This window comes from Microplitis mediator, chromosome 10, assembly GCF_029852145.1.
Source record: "Microplitis mediator isolate UGA2020A chromosome 10, iyMicMedi2.1, whole genome shotgun sequence".
Lineage (NCBI taxonomy): Eukaryota > Metazoa > Arthropoda > Insecta > Hymenoptera > Braconidae > Microplitis > Microplitis mediator.
Genome location: NC_079978.1, coordinates 9209049 through 9221225, shown reverse-complemented (window position 1 = coordinate 9221225; position 12177 = coordinate 9209049). Strand labels below are relative to the sequence as shown.

Genomic DNA, 12177 nt, shown 5'->3' with positions numbered 1-12177 from the left:
TAAAATTACTTACTTAGCAGATAGTTTGTTTTTATTAATACACTTATCAATTTACAAAAGTTTTATGAATCTGAATTTAGCAGATATGAGAGAAATTTTATATTACAAATAAACTAATTAGACACTTGAAAATATGAAAATAAAAAAAATGCACATACTGTTTTTCAAATTCTATAAACGCGCAGTTTTTTTAATTTATTCGATTTATATTTAATTCACGTATTTCAAAATTTTTTAAATTGACAATTGTCAGCTACATTCACTATTTCACACTAAATATTCCTAAACTTAAATTCAAATAGATTGTTTAGTTATTTCATTAGTTGGACATATTTTTTTTTTTTAGTCTTTCAATAAAGATGGATTGTATATTTTTTTTTCAAGTACTTTGAAATTTGTCAATGCATACACTTAATTTTATAACTTGGCAACTAATTGTAAAAAATTTCAAACTATAATAAAGGGATAAATTACTAATATTATTTAGTTATTAATTACTTGTTTAATTTATTTAGGGAATGCTAATTTTTATAAAAATATTTTTTTTTTAGTTAGTGGTAAAATTTTATTCAAAATATTTGGATCTAGCAATTATAATTCGGATAAAATAAAATTATGATTTATTTATTCAAAGCTATCTCCATTTTACAATTTTTTACATATTGCTTATACTTAAATCACAGTGCTTGCTTAAATTGTACATACCTATGTATTATTGATCACATATTTGTGTAAATATTACGTGGCATGATGAATACATTTTTCTAATATATTTTTAGTAATTCAGCTGATTAAAAAACAACAGAAATAATTTATAGTCATTTGAATAAGTGTGAATGTAGCAGATATGAGACAATTTACAAATTTTGAATAAATAAATAAATTGATTATTTAATTAAAATAATGAAATTTAAAAAAACGCGCGTACGGATTTTGCATTTATCTAAATATGAATTTTTTAATTTTTACTCTACTTACAATTTATTCTAAAATTTAAAAAATTAATAATCATCTGCTACATTCACACTCATTCATTGGAGTATTTAAATTTTCATTTAGAAAATAATTTAAAAACATAAATTACAGAATTTCACTATTGATAAAAAAAATTAATATTTACTAGTCAACAAAATAAAAAATAATAAAACATTTTTATATATTTTAAATATCGAAAAAAAATTCACCAATTATTATACTCACTTGGATTTTAATTCTATTAGCTGGCATTGTCCTTTATTCTTAATTTTTAAATAAATGATTTTGCTCTAATTTTAAAATTTCCCGCTCAAACTTCAATTTTAACCTCAAATTATTTTTAACTTTCACTTCTATACTACTTTTCTAATTAATTATTATACATCACCAATACTAAAACTCAAAACTAAAAAAAAAAAGAAAAAGTATAATGTAAATTTAATTTATCTTTGATAGTATAATTGTAGAAAATAAAATATAAAAAATGATAAGAGTAGGGGCAGTTTTTTGGAGTATGTCACGTGACAGGCATGCGTAGTTGCCGTTCATAAACTCAAGTTCACTATTCTTTCTTATTCATCTTCCATGATAATTCGAAATCAGACGTGTTTTTTTAACTTTTCTTTGCTCCAAAGGACGTAAAGATGAGTAACTAGTCGGAATCCGGCTTGCACACGCAAGTGTGCCTTTACAACTAAAGTAATCATGGTGTAAGTACACAAATTTTATACTTATTAAATAATAGAAACATTAAAATTTTTCAAAATAATTTTTTTCATTCTTCTTACGTCCGGGTTTAAAGTTCGGTCGCGTACCGCCATTTTGTGACTGTGACTCATCGCCTCGTGTTGTAATATGCTACATATATAAATTAATTATACATATATTTATTCAGTCATTACAATCAACTTATCAGTACGTACTTATCGTTATATGAATAAGTCGATTTAAATTTATAGTAAAATTTAATGGCATTTTTTATAAATTTCATTTTTTAAATCTGACACCAAATTATTGCATCATTTTTTGCAAACTCTTATACATTAATTAATAAATGAATGATATTAGGAATAATTAACTATCGATAATAATATAATATAATACTCAATTATTATTTTTATTAACTTATTTATTATTTAAAGTACGCACTTTTACAAATTAGAAAGTTGTGTCGACATATGTCGACACACTTGCTGCGCAATGACCAGAGTAATGACCTGTAGATATTTTTAAAAAATAGTCATTTATTTTTACTAAATTCAATGTACACAAATTTCAACTTGAATATTTATATTTATTTACATACATATATTTATTTAATTTGAAATTTTTCAAATAATTTTTATCTAATGATTATTCAATTGACATTAAACTATACACATTTTTTGTACATATTTTAGATTAAAAACGAAAACAAACGCACATGTGCGTAATATTGACAAAATTAAAAAAATCATTATACATGACAAATTTAAGTCATACTGATAAAATATTTACTTTTTAAAAACCTAATTTATTATTTTTTTAATTTTTTTAAATGTTTTTTTAATGTTCAAAAATTATTAATAATCTTTATTGAAATATTGTAGATAAATTTCTGTACGTACGTACAAGTGGAGCTCCATCCATTTTTAATAAACTCATATTCACTATTTTACATATCACTAGATAAATTCCATCTGCAAGTATGTAATAACTCAAATAATACTTTTTCTCTCGTTAAGGGGAAACGCCACCGGACCTCTTTTTCACATTCAGAAAAACAAACAGGATTAACTTTGTTGCACTCGTAGAGTAACTGAGAATTTTAAAACAATTTTTCTCGAAAACGAATTAGAATTTTTGAAAATACGAAATTTTTAGCCATCTGTTTAAGGATTTAAAAAACGTTAAAGGCTCTCTATTTTAGGTTTCTGGTGTTTGTCCGTAATTTAAATTGAATTAAAACTCAGTTGACGTTACTCCTTAAGGAGAGTAGGCATTTTTTTTTCTTTCGTACTCTAATGGAAGAAGAAAATTTTTCTTGTAGCATTTGTATAGTAAATGGAGATTTTTTCCAAATTTTTCTCGCAAACGAATAAAAATTTTTATAAAATTAAACCTCAGATCGTTGAATGGTAGAGTAGTGCATCGAGCCTTGGTATGTATCTCGTGATAAGAGCTTTCATTTGGGTGAAAAAATATTATTTGTAAATCTCTCTATTCAAAACTCTATTACGTATGAAGAAATGTTACGTTGCTTCTTAATTAGTGCGTTTTGTTCAGAGTTTTATTTGGATTTACTTACATTTTATTCTATTTCAAAACAACTGTCCTCGGATAGTATTCTGGCCCTATGTATTTATTCACATATAGGGTAAGTGTGGGTATTACCGTGGATTTTTTTTATTCTATTATAAATGAATGATACATAATTTTTTGTAATTTAAAAAAAATCCAGCAACAACTTTAATATTTTAAGAATGGAATTAACAAACAATCCTGTATAAAATGTAACTACCATAGTTTGTTATAAATTATTGAAAACCGATTGATCGTTTTAAGAGAAAATATGATCAATTTCTTGCAGTTAGTGTGCAATTGTAGGCTCGAATAAAATATGTTTTTTTATGAATTAATGCTTTAATACTTATACTTGTTGCATTCCAGGGCAAGATTATACTTTTTTATAGTCGAAAATTCAACAAACATTTAATTTTAATCAATTGTCACTTTTAATTTACTGCCGCGGTAAATGTCACCAACTTTTGAAGCGTGTCAGTATTACCATGATTTCACTCGATTCCACGGTAATAGAAACATATGTAGTATCTTAGGTGAATGCGACAATTGCCGCGGTTGAAATATAATTATTCATAACCTCAAAATTAGTATAACTCATTGTTTATCTTGTACACTCGTTGTAATTAATGCTTGGCCTCCTGTCTGGTTAAGAATTTATATAGTACAAGAGGCCAGGCAGTAATTACGAGTGTACTTCTTGTATTAAGCATTCAGAATTGTAAAAACTCAAACAAATTCTTAAAATACAAAAAAAAAAAAAAAAAAAAGTAATCAATGAAAAAAAAAGTGTAATTATAAACGTAAAAATTTATTATTAGTGGTAAAAAGAATCGCAAAGAGGCAAAATTATTGCAGAGCTGTCAAGAAAATAAATAAGAATGATACTGATTAAATCGTATATTCTTATATCACTCATAATATTAATTGTATTGGTTAACTGTACCATAATTTAAACGTGATGTGCATTACTAAAGTTAAAAGTTTGTTTTTTATAAAAAAAACTATTCATTATTTAATTAAATGTTTACTTTTATAATTTATTTAATTGATTTTTGTTTCATCGGATCCCGCGGTAATTGTCACACGGTAATTGTAGCGTGGTAATTGCCACAAGTCTCTTTAAGGTCCACGGTAATAGTAGCACTTGGAATTTTTTTTAAAATGCTAATTATTTTATGAAATCGACATTAAATCATACGCTTAATTTTTCTTAAGGCTTAAGATAAGTTAATTATCGATTTTGAAAAAAAATTAAGTCGATAACTTATTGTTGATCTTCAAACCATGCTATTAAAGTTGGACGGACACATCAAACCGCGGTAATACCCACACTTACCTTATTTGAAGATCGGAACGTTTTTCGCGGAACGAAAATAAAAAAACAATAAGCTAAGATAAAAATCTACAGGTTCTAGATTTAAAAATATCATTTTTTAAATTATTTACTCATTTATTTATAATTTAAAATTTGTCTGATGTCTGCTACATTCACACTCGTTCCAATCTTCATATACATTTATAAATGATAATTTATTTATGATACTGAAATTAGCTGATGTCTCATAATTTTTTGATTTTTTAAAAAACGAGTAATTATAAAAAAAAAAAATTTTTTTTTAAATTGCACCTGTAGATTTTTAATTTTCTACAAGCGCTTTTTTTTTTTTTTTTTTTTTAATTGATTTGTTAAAAAAAAAATCGAAAATTGTTAGTTGTCTGCTTACTTCAGGATCATATTTATTTACATACTTCAAAGTAAAATATTATTTCATAGTGATCGAATAATTGAAGTATGTATACGCCGACTGTTAAAAAATTTATTGTGTTAATTTTAAATATACTTTTCATACCCCAGTCTCCATCTTACGTCAATAAATAATTATATTATTTTTAATTAGAAATTTGTTACTAAATCAGTTGTAATTTTGATTTTATCACTCTGACTTTCTCCAATCCGCCGTAAAATTGAACATTAAATCAATTGATCATGAATACAAAACATAACATTAACATTTTAAAACTTTAAAAATGTGTGGAGCCGTAAAACTGTAATAAAAAAATTTTAAAAATCCTCAGAATTATATTCTAGTACATAATGAGGACATACATCAGTTAACTGATAAGAAAAATGTCGAAATTTTTAGTAATTATTATAACAAACGTCAATTATACTATTACTAATTACTAACATTAGTTATTAAGTAAAATTATCGACTAAAGAAAAAAAATGTTAGATTTGATAAGCTTTGAACTTATGAAGATTATTAATAAATTAAAAATTTATTTAACTGTTATTGTTAACACTATAAATTATAATATAATAACTTATTTAATTTTTAATATTTTACAGAGCCACAATGGCGTTTTTTTCGAGTTACGTCCTCGCGACGCGACAAATTTATTTTTCTCAATTATCAATACATTTAGAAGAGACTTGCTATCACAACAGCAATGTCATTACACGAGCAGTGGGTATGGAAGGCGGAGCCAGATTCCCCTAGTGGGACTTCAATAGGCGAAGCCGAAGATGATTGGATCTCTATCGATGATCAATCCTCAACATTAATAAACGATGTCCTTGATCCTGAATTATACGACGAAAATCCAACGCGTGCACAAGTTGCTAGCAAACTTTTAGAGCAATTGGATAAATTGGTTAAAGAAGGTACAAATTTTATTTAAAACAGTCCTCTATTTTCAAATATTATATAAATATCTTATCAAGTATCAGCTATCTGAAGCACTTTAAACATTTTTAACCGTTTCCAAGAATTGTAAATTTAAATTTTCTTCAATCGCTCACTCATTAGACTGATATCAATCATGCAAATGAGTGCTTACGTATCATTATCATTTCAAAGTCCTTGGAATATTAATAATAAATAAAATAAATCCCAATTAAAAAGTCCAATGGGTATCGAGTGAGAAAAAAAAATTAGGTCAAATAAAAAGTAATCGAAAACGTAAACTTTAAAATTATGTCAAATAAATTTGACAATCATGTCTGATGTATTTGTCCCAACAAAATCATACAGACATTTATATTTTATACCTCAGGCGAAAAATATATCGAATGCTAAAAATATAGATGTATAAATAATTAAACTACTTGTGTTTTTATCACGCTGATTTTAAAATCCATAATGAAAAAAATACTGAAGAGTGGGACAAACTGGTTAGCCTTTAGGGAACAAGTTAATTCCCAAGGTATGCCATCAAGTGGGAAATATATACATATATATATATATATATATATATATATATATATATATATATATATATATATATATATATATATATATATATATATTTTTTTTTTTTTTTAAGTATATGTATATGCATAAGTATATACGAGTAGGGAGAAATCAGTGTAACCAAGTTAAATGAACGGAATACGAGCCAATACAAACTAATGGAATGAAATGTATAATAATCTTTTATATTTGTATGTGTATATATATATATATATATATATATATATAATATACAAGCGTGGAGGGAAAGTCCAAAGATAAGTTAAAGTAGGAGTCAGTGTCGGTAGTCTGTTAATGTTCGGGTCAACTACACACAGTCTTCTTACGATTGCAATATACTTTACTTATTCATTTTATTCGTTCTCTTTTTATTATTCCCCTACTACTTTATTTTATTTAATCACTTCGACAGCTCGTTGTCACCAGCTCAGTTATTTCAAGTCGTCATTGCTATTCACATACCTCTCAAATATTATCTTTATATAAAACAACAATTATTATTATTACCCCCATCGCCGCCGTTAAAAAAAAAGAACAACAATAACAATAATAAATATACAGACATAAGTAATAATAACAAAAACTGGATATTTTAAACAACTAGTTGTCACGTGTGATCAGTTGTCTATCCAGAATACACGCCTTCAAGTTTCTGCGTAAAAAAAAAATAATTTCATCAAAGTGTTGAATTTATTCAGACACTACTTACTCAGTCTACTGCTGTAATAATTATTAAACTCTCAGTGTTTACACATTATTACGTGCGTCAATTATTTATTCAGCGTTAAATTAAATTACACTTGGATGGAAGAAGAATACACATAATTTCATTTAAAACAAATAGTCTCTTATCTATAACAAAGGAAAAAAATTCCATAAGCAGTGTTGTAATTTCGTTGATCTAATCTTTAAAGAACAAAAAAAAAAGTTATTAAGTTAACTTACTTATAATTAAATAAAAATTACCAGTTTATATGTGCAACTATTAATAATTAACTTGGTGATACTGGCATCTTCAAAAGTGATACGTGTATTAAATAAATCATCTAAATGTTGCAGTGGATTTATATTAAACATTAGCATGCAGTTCGCGTATCTTTACACGTGGAACCGAGAAATAATTGTGAATTCACAAAAATTAGTAAAAAGACGTTGATAATATCGATATTATTACTGTTATTACTAAATCAAGCTGACAAATTTTCTCGTACCACTGGTCTATTATTATTATTATTGTTATTGTTAATATTATTATTGTTAATCTTGTACAACTTAATTGTGATAACTAAACTATTAGACACTAAATTACTGATACTACTGCTGCTATTGCTACTGCTGTTGCAAAATAAAATTTTCGAACCATACTTAGACATTTTAAAAACAAAAACTACGCAATTATGATGGCTGCTATGTGTTATAGTGGTATGTCTTTCTCTTCTCTCTTGCTATTTTATTTAACCAATTTCCAGATGTTTTTAATTTCAGATTCATATATTTATAATTATGTATTGAAAGAATATTTACACACGAAACGATAAATTTCGTACATTACTTTCTCTAAAAAAAAAAATTTCACTCCAAACAGCTGGTAATTTATTGAATTTAAATTTTAAATTAAATTCACGTTAATTTTGTAATTAATTTTTTGATTTACGTCATTCAAATTTTACGAATGATAAAAAATATTATTATTAATTGATAAATAACATTCTGACCTACCTAAATGATAAGTAAATTACAAGCTATTGTAAATAAATAATTATTTATAAACATAAAAAATAAGATACTAGTTTTTAAGTATGTAAAGTTAGTGTTGCAATAATTATCAATTCAATGATTAATAATATAAAAACTTGATTCCCATAAATTATTACAAATGTTAATTAATAACTTAAAAACAAAAAAAAACATCTTAAATCATTAATAATATTTTTTATATTACATAAATAATAATAAGTATACTTGGTCCTATTTAACATAATAATTATATTTAAGTTAACATTTATAATAAATAAGTTTTGACATAATTAACTAGGCTAAAAGTGATAAATATTAACTGGGTGATTATTATTGCACAAGGGGTTGCGATCTCCTTTGATATATAGATCGATAATATTTAAATAGCTAAAAACAATCGATATTAAAGTTACTATTTAATTTAATAAGAATAATAATTATTATTATTATACTCATTGGCCTAGATTTTATTTAACTCTCGTCACAAATGATAATTTCTCACTAACCCCTGCATGCATTTAGCAAATGCATAAAATTTTCCACTGATATTTGTAATAATAATAAAATTTAAATAAAAAAATATTTTAATATCTTCATTAACACATATTGATAACTCACAATTTTTTTAAATTTTTATATTATTTCTAATATTGAATTAGTCCACATTCTAATATTTATATAAACTCGTAACCTTGATATATATGTCTGTATATTAGTTTTGTTTAAACTTGCTGTTAAATCTGAACCAATTAAATTAACTAAAATAAATGATATCTTCTTTAGTAACTTATCTATTACGTTTTTTTTGGAATTAAATAGTTAATGTTAGTTTGCTTTAACAGTTTAAAAATTTCACAACTTTAACACAAATATAATAAAAACTGTAGTAATAAAAATAATTGATGATAAGTATTATCTAACTAATAAAGCTTGGTGTACTTGAAGTTTCATGGACATTGATTCTTAATTTTATTAATTAATTAATTATTAAAAAAAAATATATATATATTTTCTCGTTTTCCTCGATTGTTAAACTGCACATAAATTAATAATAGTATTAGCTTTTATGTTAATATGCCACTCCCACTAATTGTTTATGCTGTTTTATATCGATACTGTAATAATTTTTATGATTAATAATTTTTTTTATCATTAACACTTGAGTATATAAATTACCTTGTTTGATTAGTTTAAAATAAATTATATAGTTATCCTTGTTAATAAATGTATTATTAATCTAATTTTTTTTTTCATTGCAGAGCCCTTGCCTGGTTGGTTCGAAGATAGAGTGGAGTCATTGTTTGACGAACTTTCATCAGAATGTATTCAAAGCAAATCAATTATTCATCCCCAGCCCCAAATACAGTCAACTCCATCATTTCTGCAAGAATTCGAGACTGTCTTTGGTGGTGTAGAATCATGTCATCAGATCTACCCATCCGGAAGCTCAGCTTTGACTCCACCGCAGTCACCACCAATGATAAATACTGACCAATTGTCTATTGATACTCAACAAATTTTTGTTGGACTAGAACCAACAACTTTGTCTTCACCCAACATTGAATTTGTTTATCCATCTACTGATAATAATTCAATTAATACTACTACTGCTGATTATATTAATCAGCAACCACTACAACAACAATTGCATATTATTCAAGAAGAATCAATAGACAAAGATGGCTCATCATATCTTGGTCAAATATCTGGTGAATGGAATGCTGAAAATGTATCATTATCACCACTTGCTGGTGATATAGCTGGGGATGTAGCAAGTGAATTAGCAGCTGTTGATGAATATGTTAGATCATGTGCTGAATCAATCTCACCATCAAGTCCAGTCAATAGCACTGTCAGCAGTTATTTGTCCTCTGAGGATTCAGTTGATGATCCTGACTGGACTATTGATTCATGCACCAGCAGTAGCAAAGCTAGCAGTAGTAACAGTAATTATGGTAAACGTAATCAAAAAGTAACACGTAATCGCCGTAAGCCCTATTCACGTCCGACTGAAGATAAAAAAGTTCGTAAGAAGGAACAAAATAAAAATGCAGCTACGCGTTATCGTATGAAGAAAAAGCTTGAAGTTAAAGAAATTGTAGGTGAGCAACAAGAGCTAGAGGATACTAATAACAAACTCAAGGATCAAGTCAGCGAATTGAAACGTGAGATTGGATACTTGAAAGGGCTTATGCGCGATTTATTTAAGGCTAAGGGTTTAATCAATTAATCCAATTGTATATTATATTATTTTAATATTATATATATCCATACATATATATATTTATATATATATATATATATTTTAATTTTTAATTATAAGACAATGTCAACTTTTATTTATGTCACTGAATGTCTTCGAATCGTATACAAGGTTATTACGAGGCCATTGTGGTTAACATCCAGAGTTTGTTTCGCTGTTTGATTTTATGAATGATTCAGTACATTGACAAGATATTGACAATATAATATACTAAATTTAAAATTCGGTAATTTAATAATTACATATATGTTGTTAAATTCTGAATGCATGTAAAATTAGTATCACGAACTTGACGAAAAGAAATTAATTTAAAAAATTTATTTTTTCATTATAGATAACTTAAACGTAATAAGAATCTTTGGTATTCTAAGTAGAGTTTACCTACATTTCCAACCCATGTAACAAATATTGCTACAGGTATCAGTCGAAGGCATTAGTCATCATACAAAATGTTCTAACCCCCTAGACTGATATATTCAAACTGTATTAATATTTTTGGGTTGGATTATAATATAGGTCCGGCAATGTCCTAGAGATGAATTGCTGGACACGGAAGTGGGGTCACACCTGCGTAGCCAAACTGTCAAACAGTCCTCAGTAGAGGCGCTGTTTTTCAGTGATAGGAATCTGATAAATATAAAATTCCAGTATATTTAATAATAGTAATAGATAAAATTTTATGCATTCAGATATTTAGAATTTAGAAAATTAATAATTGTAATCAACTTGCACGCATTCGTGTTTTCGTCGTACCTTAAGTGAGAATGTTGAGACTGTCGTCGAGAATAAATAAATTTTATCTACCAGGATTTAATATTTAAATTCGATTAAATTAATAGAAAAAAAAAAAAAGGGAAACAATCTCTTCGGCTAAACCCACGCATTGTGTTCGTCAGTATCAGACGTTTTGATTACTCATCGTTGTAGTCACTCGACTCAACACTGATACTCTTTGCAATATAACAATCCCGCCTCGATCGCGAGTCTCTTCATTCCAAATTATTGTTTTTTTTATTATTTAAAATACATTTCATTTCTCTCTTTTTTTAATTATTTTACTGTATTACAAAACAATAAAACAATGAGTTGTCAAGGTAAAATTATTCATTATTTCTTTTACCTTTTATTACTTTTAGAAGTAGAATAGTGTAAGATAAAATAAGTTATTAACTTATCAAATAAGTCTTTGAAAAAATAGATTATATCTAGCATATGGTACTTTTGGCCCGTAAGCTAAAAGTAAAAATAATTATGTTACATCCATAAATATTAGGTTGCTTCGTTTGAAACGAACATTATTTTTTTTTAGCTGACACAAGAAAATATTGTTGTTTATGTTCAGAAAAAAATTCTCTGAAAATTTCAGCTCTTAATTTTAATTTTAAGTACTTCCTCTCGAGCATCAAAGCTATCCCATTTAAAAATCATGTAAATCGAATAACTTTTTTTTTAAATTATTCTAACTAAGTCCAATTTTAAGCTATCATTTTGAAATCAGTTATTATTTGTAGAGTATTTGTTGCTTTTTAAAAGTGTATAAAACGTTTTTGCTCTAACTCGATCTATGTCGATTGTATCAGCTCCGAAAGTCAATTTTTCACTTTTTTCGTATATTTTTGTTAATAGTGAAAAAACGGCTCATCTTACGAAACATATGCATCGGAC

At 26.1% G+C, this 12177-nt stretch overlaps 1 protein-coding gene across 2 annotated transcripts; it reads left to right on the top strand.

The window, feature by feature from the left end:
* Positions 1–1529: 1529 nt before the first annotated feature.
* LOC130675306 (activating transcription factor of chaperone) lies at positions 1530–11612 on the top strand. 2 transcript variants are annotated; one of them, XM_057480882.1, is made up of 3 exons: positions 1530–1685; positions 5609–5923; positions 9509–11612. In XM_057480882.1, the coding sequence occupies exons 2-3, from the start codon at positions 5710–5712 to the stop codon at positions 10477–10479; spliced, it is 1185 nt and encodes a 394-aa protein (XP_057336865.1). In that variant the 5' UTR covers positions 1530–1685; positions 5609–5709; the 3' UTR covers positions 10480–11612. The 2 variants fall into 2 exon arrangements, with proteins under 2 accessions (XP_057336865.1, XP_057336866.1); XM_057480883.1 differs by lacking the exons at positions 1530–1685; positions 5609–5923 and adding an exon at positions 6961–7934.
* The last annotated feature ends 565 nt before the right edge of the window (positions 11613–12177 follow it).